Below are 24856 nucleotides of genomic sequence, written 5' to 3'. Positions count from 1 at the left end.
AGTTGACATAGCTGGCAGCTAGGAAAGAGACTATTTTTGAACCAGGTGACCTGAGCTGGCTAGTTAGCTCATTGAGGAAACCATTTTAATTATTTATGTATTTTCTGAAAAACTTGGAAAATTGTGGGGCATAGGCAATAAGATGTTTCTGTTTAACATCTGTATGTGTCCTTCCACTGGCATTTCCCAAAATTTCATTCGGATAACATTGCTAAGTATAAACTAGTAAACTGATTTTAATTTCCATTTGAACAGCAATACATTATATCACTATTTTCAAGACAGAATATTTGATAACTGAAAGAAAAGTCTACTGTAGGCTTGTAAATATAAATATATACATGTAACATACTTTTATAAGTTTATTTGGTCGGGGGGGAGAGGCAGAGAGAGGGAGGGAGAGAAAGAGAGAATCCCAAGCAGGCTCTGGGCTGACAGTGTGGGGCTTGGTCTCACGAACTGTGAGATCATGACCTGAGCTGAAATCAAGAGTTGGAAGCCTAACTGAATGAGCCACTCAGGTGCCCCTGTACAAATATTTTCAAATTTATAAATCGGTCAGAAGTCAAATACCACTATTTTAAATTATCCACCAGTTTATCTGCGCTCCATCGTATGTAATAATGTGAAGCTGTCATTCTCTTTGCATGGACCAATCACAGGTTTCCTGATGTAAGGGAGTCGTTAGTCATCATCCAACTGTACCTGAAATAAATAGTTCAAGATTAGAGGAGTTTAAGGTAGCAGAACCAATAGTTGAGTAGAAACTTGTTAGAGGGATGGTATTAAGAACAAATATGTATGCTTTATAAATATCTTTTTGATTTAATTTTTAGCGTAAAAAAATAAGCCTATGATGCATTTTGAGGTTAGGACTGGCTACCTGATTTGTGGGGCCCAGAACAAAATGAAAATGCAGGACTCCTTGCTTAAAAACTAAGAATTTCAAGACGGTGGTAGCAGAGCATTATACCGAGTGTGGGGCCCTTGGAAGCACAGAAAACTATGGCTGCTCAGGTGCATACGCAGGAGGCTGGCCCTGCCTAGGAAGTAGGAATGGTGGTACTATTCATCACACAGAAAGTTCAGACAGTCTACAATCTAACATTTTCCTTTTTCTGTTTTCCTGATAAGTTAATAAACTTTTAGCTTTGAACATCCGAGTTTAAGATACTAGCGTCAAGCGTAGAGTAATGCGGGCTTAGAGCTTAAGAGACTTTAAACTTGTGCTCTGAGTTATCTGCTTAACGGATTCCGAGTCTCAATTTTTTTCATCAATGACATAGGGCTAATCATGGTGTTTCTACATTATAGGGTTCTTGTGAGGATTACATGGGTTAATATATAAGAAGCACTTAAAAGGATCTCTGGCACATAGCGAGTGCTGCATAGATTTTGGCATTATTGTTGTGGTTGTTGCTATTGTTGTTACGGTGACATGAACCATGTTAGTGTACGAAGTCCCATCCGTAAATAGAAGGGTTTTAAGAAAAGAACTTTGGACAAAGATTGACATTGAAAGAAGAGATTGTAAAGGAGATGGGCAAATGAATGGTTTTAAAGTTTGAGAATAATTAGGGGTGTACCATGTCATGGAAATTAAGGGAGGAAAAAGCAGCAGTTTGGTTGTTACAGGACTTTTTTCTTTGAATGGTTTTAATTCAGAGTGGTAAGGACAGAAGTCTGATTATATGAAATTAAGGGGTAGGGAGAATGTGGAGACAGTGGGCGTAGATGTTTCTATTAATAAGTTTAGAAATGGAGGAGAAATGGTAGCTTGATGGAATGGAAGACCAATTAAGGGACATTCTGTCTCCTGTTAGAAGTTTTTCATCTATGAGGAGGGTGGTTAGCCCAAGGCCTGAACCGTGGCCATCACTCAGGGTTTGTTGCACAGAAAGTGAGTCATCTCATTTCATCCTCATAACAACCCTCAATTTTTAGGATCAGTTTAAGGTGAGGAGGCAGAGACACATGAGCCATCCCTCCAGCTTCACTTTGAACTACTTTGAATTTCTTTTCATTTCTTGAATAATACCTTCTGAGTAAATACCACTTCTGAGTAAATGTTATTTCATTAATTTTTAATGGAACTATTAAGTGAAAAGAGGCAGAATTTAAACCTAAATTTAACTGGCTCCAAATTGCTACCCAGAGAGTTGGTAAGATGGAAACAATGACAGGAAAGAGTATGAAGCGGGGCAAGAATATGAGTGTGTTGTTGAAATGATAGATGAACTGATGTTCAAGCTGAGCAATTAGGGTGGAAGAGAAAGGCACAGGATGACAAAATGATGCTTCTCCTCATACCCTATAAAGTAAAAAAGATGCTGAATAAGGACAATTGACAGGCATTGGAGGACTAGCTTGGAAAGGAATGAAAGTCTGTTCGTTGACAGTATGGAAGTGAGAAAGGTTGGAGGGTAGATGGTTTTGGTTGAAAAAGCTGTAAGAGAGCTTGAGATCTGACTTGAAGCTCTCAGCTCCGTGGTGTATACCCACAGTAGTGCCAATCACACATTTGGAGTAGATATACCATGAAACCAGTGTCTGTGTAAACAAAAGTGCTGTGAAGGATAGCATTGTAATTTTTGAAAGGAAAGCTATTAGGTGGGCATTCATATCATGGAAAACATTATGGAAAAGCAGAGATGGCCCATCCCATATAAGAGTTAGCTATATGTCATGGGCTTTTAAGAGAGAAGGTGTAACTGTGATTGTCCATGGTTGGAAAGTGTATTGACTGTTTCTTCTTAGTTAATAAGTAGGATAGTTTGGAAAAAGAAGTGGCCTGTATTAGGATACCTGTAAATGATGTCAAATTATCTGGAAGAGTTGAGATTAAAAAGTTGGAAGAGGTAGCGATTAACCTCCTGTGCTTTCTTTCTTCCTCTTCTTTCTGTGCTTTTCTTCTTCCTCTTCTTTTTTTGTTTTTGTTTTTGTTTTTTTGTTTTTTGTTTTTGGCTCCTCAGTTTTTAAGGGAGACACATTTATATTAAAGTCCTAGACCTGACACATACTAGCTTTGTGATTTGAGCTCTTCATGTTCCCATATCTTTGAAATTTGGTGAATCTATCACATGAGGCTGTTGAGGGGTAATAAATGAGACATGACATATAAAACACTTAAAGAGTAGATTCTCGATTAGTATTTTCTGTAGGTGAGTGTCAGCATTGCATTTTACTGGTTAAATACACAGTATACAGGCGAAGGGCTCCAACATCCCTGATTTGGTCTCATCTCAGCAATGTACAATCTGTGTGACTTTAGGAATATGCAACCCCTCTAACCCCCAGTAAACTCATCTGTTATTGGGAGTGATGTTAGTATGGACTTTAGATTCGTGTGAAAAGAAAATGCATGTAAAGTACTTAGCATGCTGTGTGGCACAGAAGAGGTACTCAGTATTAAAATGGTAGCTCTTATCCTTAATCATAATTAAAAAGTAATTAGTAATGTAAGGCAAAATCAAAGGTGATAATCTTTATTTGGACTAGTTTGTATTTTGTCAGTCTGTAGCTGGCTTTAACTGAAGTAAGTATTAATAATTCATTTTAAATAGCAAATATCAATTGTCCTTTTGATTTCAGTTCATTGGAAATCCTGGGATTCAGAAATGTGGATTGAAAGTAATTTCTTCTATAGCACATTTTCCTGATACATTACAAGTATTATCTCTGGAAGGTGCTATTGATTCGGTACTTCACACACTTCAGATGTATCCAGATGACCAAGGTTGGTACCATTTGAAGTCAGGATTTAGGATAGATTTTTAAAATAGTTTTATTTATTTATTTTTGAGAGAGAGAGACAGAGAGACAGACAGAGAGAGAGGGAGACACAGAATCCAAAGCAGGCTCCAGGCTTCAAGCTGTCAGCACAGAGCCCGACGCAGGGCTCGAACCCATGGACCACAAGGTCATGACCTGAGCCGAAGTTGGATGCTTAACCGACTGAGCCACCCAGGCACTCTTATGATAGATTTTTTTAAATGTTTATTTATTTATTTTGGAATGGCAGGGAGGGGCGAGCGGGTGAGGGGCAGAGAGCATCCCAAGCAGGCTCCCTGCTGTCAGTGCAGAGTCAGTGCAGAGCCTTATGCAGGGTTTGATCTTGTGGGTGAGATCATGACCTGAGCCAAAATCAAGAGTTGGATGCTTAACTGACTGAGCCAGACACCCCAGGATTTAGGATAGATTTTGTATAAGCCTTTAGCTATTGGCTGGGTGTCTTCAATTTTTTTCTTTAGTTTTGAGATATAAAACCACTAATTTTATTATTTTTTTCTTTTATTTTTCTAGAAATTCAATGTCTGGGTTTAGGTCTTATAGGATGCTTGATTACAAAGAAGAATTTATGCATAGGAACTGGGCATCTGCTGGCAAAAATTCTGGTTTCCAGTTTACAACGATTTAAGGATATGGCTGAAGTACAGATTAAAGTATGTGCATTATCTTGAAAGGAATTTGGGATCTTGTGAAGATTTCTCTTTCAGAGCAGCTGGTACAATTCCCACTTTGCATTAATGGAGATAGTCTAGTTAATTGAAACCTATTTATCATTTTGTAGTATTTTAATTATAGGTGAAGAGAATTGGATTGAATTGCAGAGATCCTGTGATTCATTATTAAATCTCTAAAATCAGCATAGTTATTTGCCATTTGTCTTTTTCATGAAAGGGCAGAGAATGTGCTAGAGAAAGTCCAGCCAGCTGAGCTTTACTTGTTTAGATTTTAGATAAATAGAAGTTATAATTTTTCAAGGTTTGTCATTCTCAATGTTTTATTATGGGATGCTTACCTCTAGTAGTTTTTCTCCTTGATGTTTTTTTTCTTGCAGTAAAATATTTTAAGTATGTTTCATCAAACAACATTTCACATGTGATATATAATGTGTTCCTTATTAAGAATAAAAGATGTTGACTTAGGGGAGATTAAGAAAGAAGTTGGCTCAGATTTTTTTCCTATCACCTATTTATTTATTTTTATTGAAATATAATTGGCATACAATATCCTATTTTTTTGCTAATGTTTATTTATTTTTGAGAGGGAGAGATCATGACTTGAGCCGAAGTCAGGTACTCAACTGACTGAGCCACCCAGGCGCCCTGACATACATTATCCTATTAATTTTGCATAGTGATTTGATATTTTATATATTACAAAATGATCTCCAATTTAAATCTAGTTACCATCTATCATCATATGAAGTTACTACAAAATTATTGACTATATTCACCATGCTATATGTTATATCCCCATGACTTATTTATTTTATTACTGGAAGTGTGTACCTCTTAATCCCCTTGACCTATTTCACCTGCCCCCAACCCCTCCCCACTATGATACCAACAGTTTTTCCCTTTTATCTATGAGTCTGTTTCTGTTTTGCAGTTTTTGTTCATTTGTTTTGGTTTTTAGATTCCATGTATAAGTGAAATCATATGGTATTTGTCTTTCTCTGTTTGACTTGTTCCACTTAGCATAATACCTTCTAGGTCCATCTATGTTGTTGTAAATGGCAAGATTTCATTCCTTTTATGTTTGAGTAGTGTTCAATTTTGTGTATACATGTGTACCCCATCTTCTTTATCGATACATTTGTCCATCAATGGACACTTAGGTTCCCATACTGACTATTATAAATAATGCAGAAATGAACATAGGGATGCATATATCTCTTTGAATTGATGTTTTTATTTTCTTCGGGTAAATACCCAAGAGTGGAATTGCTGGGTCATATGATATGGGAATCTTTAATATTTTGAGGAACCTCCCTACTGTTCTCCATAGTGGCCACCCTAATTTACATTCTCGTTAACAGTGTACAAGGGTTCACATTTCTCTGCATATTTAACAACATTTTATTTTTTATCTTTTTGAAAATAGCCAATCTGATAGGTGTGAGGTGATATCTCATTATAGTTTTGATTTGTGTTTCCCTGATAATTAGTGGTGTTGAGCAGATCAGCATCAACAGACATTGACCACATGTCTGTCTTCTTTGGAAAGATGTCTATTCAAGTCCTCTGCTCATTTTTTAATTGGGTTGTTTGTCTTTTTGGTTTTAAGTTGTGTAAGTTCTTTATGTATTTTGGACATTAACCCCATATTGGATATATGATTTACGCATATCTTCTCCCATTCATTAGATTATATTTTCATTTTGTTGATGGCTTTCCTAGCTGTGCAGAAGCTGTTTGGTTTGATGCAGTCTCATTTGTTTATTATAGCTTTTGTTGCCCTTCCCTGAAGAGTATGGTCCAAAAAAATATTGCTAAAGCTGATGTCAAAGAGTTTACTGCTTGTGTTTTATGGATTTAGGTCTTGCATTCAAGTCTTTAATCTATTTTGAATTCATTTTGTATGTGGTGTAAGATAGTGATCCAGTTTCATTCTTTTGCATGTAAGCTGGTCCAGTTTTCCCAACACCATTTATTGAAGAGACTGTCTTTTCCCCATTGTGTGTTATTGGTTAATTAATTGATCATATATACATGGGTTTATTTCTGGGCTCTCTGTTGTATATTATTGACCTATGTGTCTGCTTTCATGCCAGTACCATACTGTTTTGATTACTATAGCTTTGTAGTATAGTTTGAAGTCAGGGAGTGTGATACCTTCAACTTAATTTTTCTATCTCAAGACTGCTTTGGCTATTCAAGGTCTTCTGTGGTTCTATACAAATTTTAGAGTTCTTTGTTCTAGTTCTGTGAAAAATGCCATTGGCATTTTCATGGGGAATGCATTAAAGCTGTAGATTGCTTAGGCCAGTATGGATATTTTGACAATATCGATTATTCCATTCTATGAGTATGGGGTATCTTTCCATTTATTTGTGTTTACTTCAATTTCTTTCATCAGCGTTTTATAGTTTTCAGTGCAAAGGTCTTTCATCTTTTTGGTTAAATTTATTTTTAAGTGTCTTATTCTTTTTGATATAAATATAAATAGGATTCATTTCTTAATCACTCTTTCTGATAACCTATAATTAGTGTCTAGACATATAATCAATTTGTGTATTTTAATTTGTGTCCTACAACTTCACCGAATTCATTTATTAGTTCTAATGGTTTTCTGGTGGTGTCTTTAGGGTTTTCTATGTATAATGTCAAATGATCTGCAAGTAATGACAGCTTAAATTCTTCCTTTCTAACTTGGATGCCTTTTATTTCTTTTTCTTGTCTAATTGTGGTGACTAGGATTTTTAATACTATGTTGAATAAAAGTGGTGAAAGTGGGCATCCTTGTCCTGATCTTAGAGGAAAAGCTTTCAGCTTTTCACCATTGAGTATGATATTAGCTGTGGGTTTGTCATATATAGCTTTTATTATGTTGAGGTAGGTTCCTTCCATATCCAATTTGCTTTGAGTTAAAAAAATTTTTTTTTAATGTTAGCAAAACAAGTAGTCTCTTTAAGAGTTTCTGCTTTGGTTGTGTTTTTTTGTTTGTTCGTTTGTTTTTTGTTTTGGTAATGGAATTTGCAGCTTTCATAAACCACACTCAACAAATGTTTTCATAAATGGCAGAATTCACCAGGAATAAAAAAAAAAATCCAGGCTATAACCTTGTCTCAGACATTACTAGTAAATGAGATACTGTATGTAAAGTTTTTAATTATAAAGTGCTGAACATGCAGCATTCTTAGATTAAAAACAACAATGTGCTATATAAATCTGATTTTTATAATGTGCTTCAGGCAAGGATGACTAAAGCCAAGCCAGAACTGTTTAAAAGTAATCCTAGAAAAAAGAGATAAATCTGTACAGCTATAGAGCTCTCAGTTTACTCAGTATTAATACATAAAGGTGTAAATGTTAGGATCTCTGTAGTAGAGGTTTTCAACTATTGACCAGTCGGCTAAATTTGGCCTGTCAACATATTTTATTTGGTCAGTTCAGTGTTTATAAGTTTTTATTTTGAATTATGTGCCTTCTGCACATTTGTATTACTTGCTTTTCTGGTGCATTCATTTGAATTTGCAGGGACCTCTAGTCTAGTGGTGGGTGGACCACATGTCCCTCAGACCTGCAAAAATTAAGACTATTCTTTTATCAAATGTTAGTATTTGTCCAAATCCAGCATCTTAAAACCACAAAATAGTAACTATTAGACAATTTCATTAACATATTATATTGAAAGATAATAAAAATTTTTTAGGTTAAATTGATGTTTGATGAGTTTACCCAAGCTAAATAATAGTAAATTCCAAAGCTCATTCTTTCCTGAAACTCTCTCATGTGTGGAGAGCCCAGACAACTCTTAGGAATATGCTTGAGGTGGTTCTGAAAAGTAATGATGTGACTGACTAGTTCTTTATAAATAATTTGCTACAGAGGTGTAAACCTCAGACTGCCTTTAGAGCTTTTCTCAACTATATTCAACATGAATGAAATCTAGGAGCTCATATTCATCTTTTGCAGCTGAAATTTCACAAGAAGGCACCAAAATGTTAGCGAAATGCTAGGCTATCTAGAGAACCTAATCTGTAGTCTTGTAATAAGAAATACACTTTGCTGGCTGATTTGGGTATGTTGCTCTGCTGATTCAGCTCTTCTAATATTAATTAATATCTTGCTTTCATCCCGTGAGTATGGCTTATTTTTAATTCATTAGGGATTTTTTCTGCCTTGCTAGACAATGGCTTGTTAGCTTGCATTTTATTCTCTGTGTGCCTGCTCTATTTCTTAGTAATGAGAGAGCAAGGTTTGCTTATGGGAATGTTCCAAGATTTATAGCTTTTAAGTACAAACCCAATAAATATTATCTAGTTAGTTATCACGTACAAATTATCTGTTTTATACTATTTATTTTTTATTCTTTTGGCCCAGAATTGCTTATGTTATTATTTTGGTCCCACTTTCAGGGATTTCAGACAATCTTAACAATACTGGAATTGTCAGTGTCTTTTTCCAACCTGCTGGTGCATCATTCCTTTGATTCGGTGATATTCCATCAGATGTCTTCCAGTATCATGGAACAAAAGGATCAACAGGTACAGTGTTTCTCACCTGTATGCTAACTGTTAATGGATTTAGCTCACTCTAATCCTCGTTTCCATTCTTTTTAGTTTCTAAACCTTTGTTGCAAATGCTTTGCAAAATTAGCTATGGACGATGAGTTAAAAAGCGTGATGTTAGAGAAAGCATGTGATCAGAATAACAGTATCATGGTTGAATGCTTGCTTCTGTTGGGAGCAGACGCCAATCGAACAAAGGAGGCAACTTCTTTAATTTGTCAGGTAAATATTGAAGGCCTAACTTTGGTCTTTCTCCGTTATTTAACTCTACCATTGTACAGCTCTTGCTTACATCCTGTTATTCTTTACTGCAGAATTCACCAGTTTATTTCACAATTGCTTGTGATTTGTAGTAGGAATTTAGATTCACAGAATTTCAGAGGTAATAGGGTCCTTTAGGCATATCCGGTATAATCCTTCATTTTTTTTTTTTAATTTTTAATTTTATTTTTTTAACGTTTATTTATTTTTGAGACAGAGAGAGACAGAGCATGAACGGGGGAGGGTCAGAGAGAGAGAGAGAGGGAGACACAGAATCTGAAACAGGCTCCAGGCTCTGAGCCATCAGCCCAGAGCCTGATGCGGGGCTCGAACTCACGGACCGCGAGATCATGACCTGAGCCGAAGTCGGCCGCTTAACCGACTGAGCCACCCAGGCGCCCCAATAGAATCCCTCATTTTACTTGTTTACCTACCTTGTTATATTGTTAATAACTTTCCAAATGTGTCTCCTACAATGCATCTCTGTCCAAATTCTTTTCCAGGCACACTCCACACAACATACGGTTCGGTTTGGTAATCTTTCAACCGTTTTCTCTCTGTTTCCAGTTTCTCTGATAGCAAATTCTCTCCTCAGTTGTACTGTATGTGGCCATGCAGGCGGTTACTACACCCCCTTGGGGACACTGTTCACGTTGGCATCCCCTGCCATTGACCACCCCCTTGGTTGTATAGCACTGTGGTCCTGCCTTCCTTCCCTCCCTTCACTCATGCACTGGGCAAGCACCTCTATCTAAATGTTCTACTTTACCTTCAAAATCCAACCCAAATGCCCTTTCCTCAATAAAGCCCTCCCTGCACCCCTGACCTCCATACAAAATAAAAGATTTACTTCTTTTGAGTCCATGACAATATATGTGATATACACAATATATCTTTTATATTTTGTTAGTTGTATGAAGGTGGAAATGTACAGTGTTCATCTTTATGTCATTTAGAATAACTAACTCATTGCTTTACATACAGTGTGAATTTAGTAAGTATTTATTAAAGTACATTACATGTTACTTCAGGGTTATCATTGCATAAATTTCAGTTTATAATAGCATTTGGGTAGCACCATGTATATTTTCTAGAAATTAATAATATTTCTAACAAAGCAATTATGCAGTGATTTAATGTACATTATTAAATAACCAACAGAGTACTGTATTTTCCAGTAATTTACTTTAAAAGCCTTACTTTATTTAATTTCCCACTTGCCTATGGATTCAATTCAATTTCTCAACTGTAAATTAAGTTAGTACTAATTAGTACTCTACATAAAAAGAAACTGAACCTGTAACTTATTTTCATGCACAGTTAATGTGTACATTAAGACCAAATAAATAATCAAATTACTTACATTTAGTCAAATTTCATTTGAGAAATCCACCTTAAAAATAATTGCTTCTCTATTATTAAAAGTAATTAAATTATTTCCCTCAATAATATAATACATTTTTATTGTGTATCTTTGTGTGATCTGCCCATCTTTGCACTAATATTACTGGAATATGCCAAGGAACTGAAAAGAAATTTCCCCTTCAAATTATTTTTAGGGAAATAGTGTACCCAAAGCACCCGAGTGTAATAATTTTAAATCTCTGACAGGAAATGCTTCCTGCTCTTCTCTCAATTTACCTAAATCTTTGTATAGGAGCTCTTTATTTTATTCTTCTTCTTGCATTCTTTTGGATTTAAGCACTTATTTATATATTTTTAAGCAAAATCAGATCTTTGCATCCATGGGTATGTTAAATTTAAAGAATTTATCATACTTGTCAGAGATTATTTGCCTCTAAAAAATATTGATTAAATTTTGTGGATAGATTGAACATACATTATTTTAGATACTAGTGTAAAATGAGGTAATCACTATTTATGTACCAATGCTGTTTAATTAAGGACTATTCGGAGCAAAGATGGAGTTAATCTTGTTAGGCTTTCTGAGGAGAATTTAATGATGTAATATACATGATTCATATAGAAGAATATGGAAGACTGATACTGGGCATGAAAATACATGGATAGAGATCCAAAGATGAAAACCATCAGATCATGGTAGGAAGAACAACTGTGATGAAGTCTGAATAAAAGTAATAACAAACTGTTGTGGTATTCATTACCACCTGGGCACTGCTCTGAGTCCTTTACACAATTTAACCCTTGCAACAACCTTAGAAGTGGGTTCTAGTATTATTCCCATTTTACAGGGAAGGAATTGAGGCACAGAGAGGTTAGGTAACTTGCCTAAGGACACTCTCCTGGTAAGTAGTGGAAAGTCGGCTTCCCAAATGCATGCTTTAATCTCGTCTATACCATAGATTCTTGGTAGTGGTGGTGATAGGGAGGGGAGTAGGGAGAGTTGCTCACTGATTCTCAAAGGCTAGTCTAAAATATTTGGTTTTGATCATGGGCTGCATTATTGATAAATTTGAAGATGAGAGAGAAGATTGCAAAAGATAGTAAATTATACAGTTTTTAAAAGTTTATTTATCTTGGGAGAGAGACAGAGCATGAGCAGGGAGACAGAGGATCCCACGCAAGCTCCAAGCTGTCAGCACAGAGCCTGACATGGGGCTTAAACTCATGAACCACGAGATCATGACCTGAGCTGAAACCAAGAGTTGGACACTCAACCAACTTGTCTTTAGTCTGATACACTTTCTTATACATCTCTGGCTTCATCCCCATGTACCTAAAGTCAGCTGGGATCTTTTGGGCCCTCAAGGAAAATACTCTTTTTTTTTTTTTTTCAACGTTTATTTATTTTTGGGATAGAGAGAGACAGAGCATGAACGGGAGGGGCAGAGAGAGAGGGAGACACAGAATTGGAATCAGGCTCCAGGCTCTGAGCCATCAGCCCAGAGCCTGACGCGGGGCTCGAACTCACGGACTACGAGATCATGACCTGACTGAAGTCGGACGCTTAACTGACTGCGCCACCCGGGCGCCCCAAGGAAAATACTCTTTAAAAGTGTATTGAGCAATTTCTAGGTGGAGGGCACAGTGCTAGATAAGTAGTAAAGAATATACAAGAGTTTTTCTGTTTCTGGATGGATTCTTTCCAAGTGTGTATTGGGAAAGGAGAGAGGATAAAATGTAAATCATTTTAATATGAGGTAGGCAGTAAGTGCCAATTTAGACATAAAAAATTTGCTAGGCCACAGAGAGGGCATTTGTGATTGAGTTTTTTGGCCCCTCTGTCCCTCGGTCTTCCTTCCTCCCACTCCTTTTAAATTTCCTGGGGCGCCTGGGTGGCTCAGTCAGTTAAGCATCCGACTTCAGCTCAGGTCATGATCTCGTGGTCCGTGAGTTCGAGCCCTGCGTTGGGCTCTGGGCTGATGGCTCAGAGCCGGGAGCCTGCTTCCGATTCTGTGTCTCCCTCTCTCTCTGCCCCTCCCCCGTTCATGCTCTGTCTCTCTCTGTCTCAAAAATAAACATTAAAAAAAAATAAAAAAAAAATAAATTTCCTGTGGGCTTTTAAATAGGATATTAGTGATTTGTTAGTTAAATGAAAGATATTTCCTAGGCATTGTACTAGGCTATGGAGGTACAAATTGAATTGCAATAGCATCCAAGCCTTTCATTCTAGTTTTAAAACTGATAGGCGTTTTTGGTTTAGTGTGCTATGTGCTATGTTTAAGCAAATGGGACAGGAGTCTGGAGGAGGAAGAGTGTGTGTGGCTTGGGAGCTTAGTAGCAAGGACTTACCGTACAAGAGATTATGAAGCTGTACCTTCAAGAATGAACATCTTTTGGGGTGCCTGAATGGCTCAGTGAGTTGAGCGTCCACATCTTGGTTTTGGCTCAGGTAATGATCCCTGGGTCATGGGATTGAGCCCTGCATTGGGCTCTGCACTGAGCCTGGAGCCTGCTTGAGATTCTTTCTCTTCCCACTCACGCTGTCTCTCTCTCTTTCTCTCTCTCTCTCTCTCTCAAAAAAAAAAAACAAAAAAAAAACAAAAGGAATGAACGTCTTTTTGCTGGATGCAGAGTAGAATTAGATATTTAGGGCAGTAGAAATAGTATAAATGAAGGTAATGAAGTTTTAGAAAAACCTCATGTTGTGTTTGGGGGAATGTCTTAGAGCAGAGGGGTTTAGAAGATTTCTGGGCAGTGACCTGCTCATATCTAAAGTAGAAAGGTATGATAGTGGCTCTGGGGAGAATGGGTTGAAGGTAGGTAACCTGGAGACTAGTGGGCATTGAGTTGGTGCCGTGAAACCACAGAATGATCCCCTCAAATCTCTTGAACATACATTAATTCTAGAGAATTCAGGAATTTCCCCCAGTCTCCTTCCCCTCACCTGGTACCTTAGATCTTAGGGTCTTGTCTTGAAAAGAAAGAAAAGAAAGAGAAAAGAAAAAAAGAGAAAAGAAAAAAGAAAAGAAAAAAAAATTAATCCTTAATTGTGGGCAGTGAAAGGAGCACAGGCTTGACTTGAAATCCAAGTCTCTTGTTGATTACCTCTAATAGGTTTGGAAAAATCACATAATTTTTCTAAATATTCATCTGTAAAATGTGGATAATAATTTTTATGACATAGACTTTTTTTTTAATGTTTATTTTGAGAGAGAGAGCAGAGAGAGAGGGAGACACAGAATCTGAAGCAGGATCCAGGCTGAGCTGTGAGCACAGAGTCCAAAATGGGGCTCAAACCCATGAACCGTGAGATCATGACCTGAGCCAAAGTCAGATGCTAAACTGACTGAGCCACCCGGCGCCCCTGACAAAGGGTTTTTAATAAGGATTAGAAATCAAGTGTATACAGAATTTAGCACAGTTCCTGACATACAATATTTCTATTATCTGTTACTTTGATCTTCTTGTTAGCAGACCATCATTCCTTCACCTTTTAGAAGCTGCTTCTGTGTAGGCCAGTATGCTGTAGGTTGCTAAGCCTTCCCTCTGCTTACTGGGGTCACTGTAGTTTTTGTAGCACCCAGCATGCGAACCTACCTTGAGCACATGCTCTGAAAACAGTATTCAGGGGAAGGTAGAAAACAGATAGGAAATTTCTTTGTGGAAATTCAGGGTCTTGTGCTGGAAAGCCAGAAGCCTTTGTATGTGGCATTTACAAGTTTTATGATGTTCATATTCTCATTTAGATATTCTATATCATGAATGAAGGCAGGGAAGTAGCCTTTACTGTGTATGGTACTAGTTTCCCAGATGTCTTACAAGGAGCAGACGGAATCCCAGAAGGTGTAAGCAATGTGTATCATTGGTGAAGCCTCAGCTTTCTTAAGTCAGGTGTTAAGAGCTTTTTCTCCATATGATGGTGCCTTTTTCATAGTACCTGACTCATGTGGCAGATTATTTGGCTTCTGCTACTCTGATATTTGTGGTGCTAACCTTACTGTATTTTCCTAATCTATTTCAAGGATGAGTTTTGCCTTATTTTATTTTATTTCTATCTAAATGAGGGTGTAGAGAAAAATCACACCAAATTCAATTTACATGTCTACCAAAAGGAAGAAATATAGGCTTTTAATATGGTCACCTTCTTTTTTCCTTTAATAGGTATGTGAGAAAGCAAGCAGTCCCAAATTGGTGGAACTGTTACTGAATGGTGGTTCCCGTGAACAGGATGTCCGGAAAGCTCTGACAATAAGCATTGGAAAAGGTGACAGCCAGATCATCAGCTTACTCTTACGGAGACTCGCCCTGGATCTGGCCAATAATAGCATTTGCCTTGGAGGATTTTGTATAGGAAAAATCGAACCTTCATGGCTTGGTCCTTTGTTTCCAGATAGGACATCTAATTTAAGAAAAGAAACAAGTGAGTATTAGCAGGACGATTTTGTCCAAGTCTGGTTTTTATTAGTATTTAAAAAAATTTTTTTTTAACGTTTATTTATTTTTAGACAGAAAGAGAGAGCATGAACGGGGGAGGGTCAGAGAGAGAGGGAGACACAGAATCTGAAACAGGCTCTAGTCTCTGAGCTGTCAGCACAGAGCCCGATGCGGGACTTGAACTCACAGACAGTGAGATGACCTGAGCCGAAGTTGGACACTCAACTGACTGAGCTACCCAGGCGCCCCTATTAGTATTTTTTTTTAAGTCACTAATATTTTCATTAGGTTTATTTCAATTTGGTATAACTTAAGCCAAAAATATTGTGAAGGTTTGGGTATCTTTTTGTTGTTGTTGTTGATATCTTTTTTTTTTTTTTTTGGTTATGAAATGCTTGAAAGTGATATTTTATTTAATTCTTTGTTTCCTAGCAAATGTTTTATAAAGATAGAGTGGGACAGTGGGATGTTTCTGAGCAGTTGCTTTTTAAAGAAACATATATTTTTTTATTATAAAACTAATCCATGCTCATTTTAAGAATAGGAAAACACATAAAAACTATAAGAAAGAAAATGAGTATTTTGTCCCTTATCAATGTAGATTTTCTTACCAGATTTTTTATATGCTTACATATACATATGCATTAAAATGTATATGCAGAAACTTATACACATATATACTTTGAAAAAAAAATTTTACATTTATTTATTTTTGAGAGACAGAAAGACAGAGTATAAGTGGGGGAGGGGAAGAGAGAGGAGGAGACACAGAATCCGAAGCAGGGTGCAGGCTCTGAGCTGTCAGCACAGAGCTTGATGCGGGGCTCGAACTCATCAACCATGAGATCATGACCTGGGCTGAAGTCGGACGTTTAACTGACTGAGCCACCCAGGTGCCCCACTCATATATACTTTGCATCTTCATATTAACATATTTAGTTTTCAGTTTTTCAATATTTCAGCTAAAAAGGTATTTTCTTGAAATTTTTGAGTTAATACATGTTTTGTACATATTAAATATATTAATGACAAGTTAGCATCATCCTCTGTTAAGATTTCTGTCATTTCAGATGTCAGTCACTCACACTAAATGTGTTCTTAAAGTTTGAGCTCCCTATTTCCCTCTGTTAAGTTAACTTCCATGCCTGCTTCCTTCCCTACAGTGATCTTCACCTTAAGTACTCTCTTGTTAACAACATGTTAGCTTTCCTGTCATTTTTCTGGTGCATTTACCTGGCAATATCCTATTCCTGTTCAGTCCAGTGGTCTGCTTTTTCCCTTCCCTTCACCAAGGTTGCTGAAAATGCTGCTGGGAGAAAGTATCCATCCATGCTTATTAGTGCCTCTACAAATTCCAGGTTTCCAACATTCTGGTGGGCCCTAGAAGATCCAGTCAGGCTAATTTCCCTAAGTTTCTCTCCTTTTTTTTTTTTTTTTTTTTAAAGTAGGCTTCATGTCCAGTGTAGAGCCCAACACGAGGCTTGAACTCATGACCTTGAGATCAAGACCTGAGCTGATATCAAGGGTCAGATGCTTAACTGACTGAGCCACCCAGGCTCTCCTTCCCTCGGTTTCTAAAATGTGTCATAAAATGTGTCTAAATGTGTCATGTGTCTTCCAGTGTTAATCTAGCTACCTGCCTGCCTTACCTTCTGTCCACTTGTCTGTCTCTTCTTTTCTTTTTTTTTTTTTTTTGCTTCAGCCCCAAATCACTTTTTAGAAGAAAACATTCCTGCCCATATGAAATCTCTGTGGAAGATCATCCCCCATATTCCTGTCGCACCTTGTTTCTTACCTGTAGTAGCATTTATTACGTTATATAATTGTATTTTTTCTTTTTATGATCTACCTTTTGGTAGATTATATGCATCATGAAGTCAATGTCATTTTTTTTCCAGTGTTGTAACTTTAGCATCTAACTAGTACTTTGCACATAGTAGGGCTAATTAAATATTCATAATATTGGCAAAAATAAAAAATTGGTAATTGGGTAAACATAAGTGGAAATAGGCATTTCACACATTATTGATATGAATTCAAATTATCCTCTTTTGAGGACAATCTGGCAACATCCATTAATATTTTAAATGCACATCCATGCTTTTTTGACCAGCTACATACTGATAGGAATCCGTGATGCAGGGGTGCAAGGGTGCACAATAAAATATTGTTTATAATAGCCAGAGATTAGGGGAAAAATTCTAAGTATCCTTCAAAAGGAAGTATTTGAATCAATCATGGGACATTCATGCAGTGGAATGCTTTGCAATCATTGGAGAAAAAACCATCTAACAAATCCAAATGGTCAGATAGAGAGTGCATTATTAAGTAAAAAAAAAATAAAAATAAAAAAGCACAGAGCAATGTTTTTAGTATACTGATGTTGGTGAGATATGGTAGTCATAAATGTTTGAATATGAAAAGACTCTGTCACAAGAAAACCCCAGAAATGTATTACTTGGTTTCCCTCTGGGGACTTTGGAAACTAATGAAATATGATTAGATCCCATGTTCTATCACTTCAGTCTCCTGCCAGCAACCTGTTTACTTAAATCTCTGATTTCTGATGGACACTGGAGAGGGAAGAAGGGAGATTTCCTATCCACTGTATTCTCTTTGTTCTACATGAAGTTTTTTACCTTTGATAAGTCTCACCTAATTAAAAAAATACAGTCATGTCATTGATTGATTGGAGGGTATGACCATAATTATATTAGCGGTTCGTCTGAGTAAAGAACATTTTGAATTCATAGCTTCAAAACATTTTTCAGGTAGTACTTGACTGAGTCTCATACACGTCAGTCATGTGAGCTATGGAAGTAATGTTTGAAGAGATTTTCCAGGCTGTACATAACACAATGAGAGTTCTGCCAACTAATTTCTTCATAACAAAGCATAATATAAGATGTAATAAAATAGGATGTTAACTTTTGAATTTCACCAAATTTCCCAGTAGAATGAATCACTTATCAAATAGTTTATAAAAAAGTAACTATATCATTTATTGAGCATCTTCTGTGTTCTAAGCATTGTGCTAAGTAAACATTTTATTTGCACCATTTCCTTTAATCTTTTCCATAATCGTACGTTGTCATCTCCATTTCCCAAGTGAGGAAACTAACATTCAGAGAGCTTATGTAACTTGCAAGTGCTGTTACTGTTATTTGAGCTCAGGTCTGTGTGGCTTCAAAGCCCAGGCTCTTTCCCGGGTCAAGTTCGCGTCATAAATATTCAGTTTTGTCACTTCCACCAAAGCTTTGAGTAAATTTTTATGATTTATAAAAAATTTAAATTCACTGCCTGCTTTTTATGCAATATCATGGTTACAAAGTGACTTTGGAAAGAATAAAAATTTCTCTGGAAAGAACTTTGGTATGATTTGTGTTTATGTTTGTTGATTTGTAACTTGCTGGTGTATCTTTTTATTGTAGATATAGGATCCACCCTAGCAAGAATGGTGCTCAGATATCAGATGAAAAGTGTTGTGGAAGAAGGAGCAGCCTCAGGCAGCGATGGGAATTTTCCTGAAGAAGTTCTTGATAAATTTGATGAATGGACCTTCATTCCAGACTCTTGTGTAGACAGTGTGTTTGGTCAAAGTGATGACCTGGATAGTGAAGGTATGTATTCCAAAGAAATATTCCCTTTATGTTTTAAAACACTTATGCACGGGCGCCTGGGTGGCGCAGTCGGTTAAGCGTCCGACTTCAGCCAGGTCACGATCTCGCGGTCCGTGAATTCGAGCCCCGCGTCAGGCTCTGGGCTGATGGCTCAGAGCCTGGAGCCTGTTTCCAATTCTGTGTCTCCCTCTCTCTCTGCCCCTCCCCCGTTCATGCTCTGTCTCTCTCTGTCCCAAAAATAAATAAACGTTGAAAAAAAAATTAAAAAAAAAAAACAAAACATTTATGCACTGGTGTTGAACGATAGAAACTGAGACAAAAATCTGATTTAATTCATTTGTAAAACTTGAGGAAACATGTGTTCATCATTGGAAATAGTTAATGCTCACTAATTCCAGTTAAGGCAATGACTCAAGAAAATGTATCTGCACTTCCAAAGTATTAGAATATTAACCATGATCAGTTAATTGTGACTAATGTAGTGAAAACACTGAATCAGGCTAGAATTGGATTCCATGTTCCATCATTGACAAGGTCCTTTTGTGGGTTTGTATGCTCCTAACCCTTATTGAAGATAGTGTTGCAAATCTTCTAGCATTAGAAAAAATGTATGTAAAATGTCTGGGAAGTGCTTGCCAAATAGGAAATGCTTCATTAAAAAATTTTTACCTTTAGAGGAAATAAAGTAATTTTAATATTTTAGTAATTCCCCTGAAATAACTTAAAATAATTGACATGGCAATATATTTAATGACAGTAACTAGGGTGGACATATTTAACATTATGCAATTTGGTAAAAATCGGGTGTCGTGCTTTTTTATTAACAGTATGATTGAAAACTTTGGGTGACCCATAAAGGTATTTGAGAGGGCAAACAGTAAGAGTTCTCCCCAAATCTCAAAATCTCTGGCCCACGTATTTTCTTTTTTGGCCCAAGTATTTTTTAAAACCGATTTTATTTATATATAATTAATATGAAATAAAATGCACCCATTTTAAGTGTGTGTTTTCATGGGTTTTGAAAAATTTGTACATCCATGCAATCATCACCACTATTAAATTATGCAACATTTCTATTATCTATAAAAGTTCCTTTTATGCCTTTTCACAAATCCCCCAATCCTTGGTCCCTGTAACTACTGATCTTTTTGTCACTATAGATTAAATGAGTATTTTCTTAAGTTTTATATGAATAGGATGATACAGTATGTTCTCTTTTATGTCTGCTTGTTTTCCAAAGTAGTTACACCATGTACACTTCCTTCAGCAATATGAACTCTCTAGTTGCTGTACATCTTTGTCATACTGTACTGCTTGATATCATCAGGCACTTTAATTTTAGCCGTTCTAGTGAAGGTGTAGTCCTAACTCATTTGGGCTTAATTTTCATTCCCTGATGACTATAGATATTGAGAATATTTTCATGTTTTTATTGACAATTCACATTTGTTTTTGCAAAGTATCTTTTCAGAACTTTTGCTGACTTTTAGTTGGGTTGTTGTCTTACTATTGTATTATAAGAGTTCTTTATGTCATAAAGAGTTCTTCATATTTAGGTAGAATTCCTTTGACAATATATAAATTGCAAATATTTTCTCCCTGTCATAATTTGTCTTTCATTTTGTTAATGTTATTTTTTTTATTATTATTTTTTTTAACGTTTATTTATTTTTGAGACAGAGAGAGACAGAGCATGAATGGGGGAGGGTCAGAGAGAGAGGGAGACACAGAATCTGAAACAGGCTCCAGGCTCTGAGATGTCAGCCCAGAGCCCGACGCGGGGCTCGAACTCACGGACCGCGAGATCATGACCTGAGTCAAAGTCGGTCGCCCAACCACCGAGCCACCCAGGCACCCTGTTAATGTTATTTTTTAAAGAGCATAGATTTTAAATTTAGATAAAGTACAGGTTTTGAGTTTTTTCTTTTATGGTTTGTGTTTTTTATTCCTTTTAAGAAATATTTCCTATCCCAAATTTGTGACTATTTTTCCCGTGTTTCCTCATAGAAGTGTTAAAACCTTAGCTTTTACATTTAGTCTATAATCCATTTTAAGTAATTTTCATGTATGTCACTGAAGGATTGACAGTACTCTTTTTTACATATGGATATCCAGTTTTTAAACATCATTTTGTGAAAACACTATATTTCTTCATTGAATTAATGGCATTTTTGTCCAACTTAATTGACCATGTAAGCGTAGTTCTATTTCTGCATTCTTTATCCTGTGGGATTAATTTATGTCTTCATCCTTATGCTCATGCCATACTGCCTTGATTACTTTAGCTTAATGGTAGGTCTTGAAATCAGATAGTGTAAATCCTCTGGTGTTTTTTGTTTGTTTGTTTTTTCCAAAATTGCTCTCACTATTCTAGGTTTGTTGCATATCCATATACATTTTGAGTCAACAAATTAATTTTGTGCTGGAGTTTTTATTAGAATTAAATACATACATTTAATGTAGAATTACCCTATTAATTATATACTATTAATATTACATAATATAGAATTAACATATGAATAATTTCTTCAGATAAATCTATAATAAATCTAGGAGAATTGATATCTTAATATGAGTCTTTTGACATATAAATGTATATATTTTCATTTATTATTTTAAGTTTCTCTAACCAATTTTTTTTATTGTATATTTTCTGATGGTATTGTAAATAGTATTGTATTTGAATTCCAATTTCCAATAGTTCACTGATGGCATAGAGAAATACAGTTGATTTCTTTGTATATTAAGATTGTATTTTGTGGACTTACTTGTTTAACGTGTGTCTCTAACAGCTTGTTGTTGACTCCACTCCAGTTTTCTATGTTCACAATAAGGCCAATTGCTAATAAAGACAGATCTCTTCCTTTCTAATCTATATGTCTTTTTTGTTTTTCTTGTCTTATTGCATTGACTAGAACTTCTAGTACTATGTTGAATAGAAGTGTTCAGGGTAGGCATTGTTTCCGGTTTCCAAATTTAAGGGGAAAGCATTCAGTCTCTCATCATTAAGTATGATATTATCTGTAGTTTTTTCATAGATAGCCTTCATCAAGTAGAGGAAGTTCCTTTCAACTAATTGTTTGCTGAGCCTTTTTATTACTAATGGGTTTTGGAAAATGCTTTTTTGCATCTGTTAAAATAGGCATATTTCCCCCCTTTATTCTATTAATATGGCTAATTATGTTGATTGACTTTCTCATGTTAAACTAAACTTGCATTTGTGGGATAAATCTCACCTGGTATGATACATTATCCTTTTTTATATATTGTTGGATTTGATTGTCTAAAATGTTGTTAAAGCATTTTGCATCTGTGAGGAGTATTGGTCTGTAGTTTTATGTTTTCTTATAATTATGAGAGTAATGCTAGCCTCTTTTAAATGAGTTGGGAAGTGTTTCCAACTCCACCATTGTCTTTAAAATTTTGTATAAGAGAGGTATTATTTCCTTCTTAAATGTTTGATAGGCTTCACCAGTAAAGCTATGTAGGTTTGGAAATTTATTTGGGGGGGGGGCTATTTTTATCATAAATTTAATAAGTTTAATAGCTTTATGGTTATTTTGATTTTCTATTACTTCTTGCTTCAGTTTTTGTAATTTTCAACTTTCAAGTAATTTGTCCATTTTACATAAGTTGCCAAACTTGTATTTAATGTCATTCATAATAATTCTCCTACTGTCCTGTTAACCTTTGTAAGAGATACCTGATCTTTAATTCTTTTTTTCAAGAATATTTATACATCTTTTTTATTAGATTAGCTTTAAAAGGAATTTGAGAGCTCTTTCATAATGAAACACTGCTTTTCAAATTGCATGACTTTATTGTCTATCTGTATATGAGTCCTGAAATTCTTTACATGGTGTTGATAAAGGTCTGGGTTTTACAACTGGTTACTGTGTTGAGTTAGAAGCTTCCTCTTCAATTAGGATTAAACATATATAGGCCACAAGTAGTTTTAAATTTGTTTTAAAAGAGTTCTGCTTGGTGACAAGCTAATGGTCCCACTTAAATGAACAGATTTTAAATGGATATTTAAAAAAAAATGGCTATTCTGGATTTCTTGATCCATTCACAGTGATCTCCAAGAAATTAAATAAAAAATTCCAAAAAATACACAATATAGATCTGCCTAGAAAGCACAATGTACAGATAGTATAATGTGACACTTTGTACAACTCAGAATTAGATATTTGAATGACACAGGGGCTCCCAGATAAAAAGGCTGTTGCAGTACACCTTTGCAATCACACAGACCAGCCCCCGCCCCCAATCAACAGAGCACAATTTCTACTAGACCTCAAAATGCTTTAAATCTTGACATTGGTAATTTGTGTCTTTCCCTTTGTATGTTCATTGGCTCAAGTTTATTAATTTGATTGATGTTTTCAAAGAATCCGCATTTTGTTTCATTGATTCTTCTCTGTCATTTGTCCATTTTCTTTTTTACTGATTTTTGCTTTAATCTTTGTTTCCTTTATTTTACTTATTTTCATTTGATTTGGCTCTTCTTTTTAAAGATTCTTAATGTGGATGCTTAGAACACTGATTTTTAGACCTTTTTGTTATTTTCTAGTATAAACATTTAAGACCAATACAAATTCTTTTGGGGACCACGTTAGCTGCATCCCACAATTTTTGTATGTTCTGTTTATATTCAGTGTTGAAAATTTTCTGATTTCCTTTGTGATTTTTTTGGAGTCATGGATTATTTAGGAGAGTGTTGTTTGTTTTCCATATATTTGGAAACTTTTCCAATATCCCCTTGTTATTGATATCATATATAACTTTGTTGTGGTCAGAGAATCTAATGATTTATAGTCTTTTTAATTTATTGAGACTTGTTTTTTGGACTACTGTCTGGTCTGTGTTGGTGAATGTTCTATGTGTCACTTAAAAGAATGTGTATTCCGCTATTGTGGGGTCAATTAGGTCAAATTGGTAGTATTTTTTAGGTCTTCTATATCTTTACTAATTTTTCTCTCTATTGTATTTGATGAATATATGTTGAAATTGTAACCATGGATTTGTTAATTCATCTTTTAATTCCATCTGTTTATGCTTTCTGTGTTTTGGAGCTTTGTTATTGAATGCACAAAAATTAAGGATTGTAATTTTTTGGTGACTTAAACCCTCCATATGATCCATCCAGTATTCTTTTTTTCCTCTTGAAGAACTCCTGTTTACATTTCTTATAGTGCAAATCTGCTGGAAACCCCTGTGCCAATTACTGAAGCTCTTTTTTCAAGACTCTGCCCAGAACTCCCAGCTTAGTTAGTCTCCATGAGCATTGATCTCCACCTTTTCATCTCAGGAAAACCATTGGGCTTTGTTTAAATTCCTTCTCCCTGTGCCTGTGGCCCTTAATGGTCTTCAGGCAGAAAGCCAGGGTGAGCGTAAGGCTTATATAATTTGTTTCCCTTCTTTCAGGCACTACACCATCCTGAACCTTTTGTTGGTTGCCTAGTGTTTGAAATCAGTTGTTCAAAATATTTCTTCCAAGTTTCTAGTTGTCTGTGGGGAGAGTTGTCAGGTTAGCTGTCTGTTACTCCATCATGCCTGAAATAAGAATTCTCATTATGTATTTTTAAATAAAGAAAAATGTTAGAATTGCTGACATAAAAATAATTATAAAATGCCTTTGTTGCTTCTATAAACAATATGCTCATAGAACCTTCACAAACATAAAGTGGGATAATTATGAAAATGTAATAATTATAAGATACAAAAATGTAATTAACTTTGAAGTCTATTTTGTTAAGTTCCTTAAGCATGAAATAATTAAAATTATAGGGTAAATTAAATTTTAATAGTGAACCAAGTAGGAAGTATCTGTTTCAACTTTAAGATTTATATAAATATTACAAAATTGATTTTTGGATATGTAGATTTTATAATTTGTTTTGAAACTTAAAATTCATTCTTTATGCTTATAAGATAGAGTGCTAGGATTTGTGATCTCATAATTTTTCAGTAATATATTTTTGTCCTTAAAAATATATTTATTGATTCTTATTTTGTTGAAAATGAGTAATTTCTTTTTTTTTTTTTTTTTGAGAGAGAGAGTGCTAGCAAGGGAGGGGAAGAGGAAAGAGAGAGAAAGAGAGAGAGAGAGAGAGTGAATCTCAAGCAGTCTCCATGTTCAGTGTGGAGACCACTG

At 35.6% G+C, this 24856-nt stretch overlaps 1 protein-coding gene across 1 annotated transcript in view; it reads left to right on the top strand.

Moving 5' to 3' along the window:
* LRRK2 (leucine rich repeat kinase 2) overlaps positions 1 to 24856 on the top strand; it is a 138908-nt gene that overhangs the window by 37047 nt on the left and 77005 nt on the right. The window contains exons 15-20 of the mRNA XM_040488426.1: positions 3592 to 3736; positions 4303 to 4442; positions 8867 to 8995; positions 9071 to 9241; positions 14807 to 15065; positions 18511 to 18699. Coding sequence (XP_040344360.1) covers positions 3592 to 3736; positions 4303 to 4442; positions 8867 to 8995; positions 9071 to 9241; positions 14807 to 15065; positions 18511 to 18699 — 1033 coding nt within the window. The remainder of the gene's footprint in view (positions 1 to 3591; positions 3737 to 4302; positions 4443 to 8866; positions 8996 to 9070; positions 9242 to 14806; positions 15066 to 18510; positions 18700 to 24856) is intronic.

Source organism: Herpailurus yagouaroundi, unplaced genomic scaffold (genome assembly GCF_014898765.1).
Source record: "Herpailurus yagouaroundi ecotype Mexico unplaced genomic scaffold, PumYag 166, whole genome shotgun sequence".
Taxonomy (NCBI): Eukaryota; Metazoa; Chordata; class Mammalia; order Carnivora; family Felidae; genus Herpailurus; species Herpailurus yagouaroundi.
This window is presented reverse-complemented; position numbering and strand designations above follow the sequence as displayed.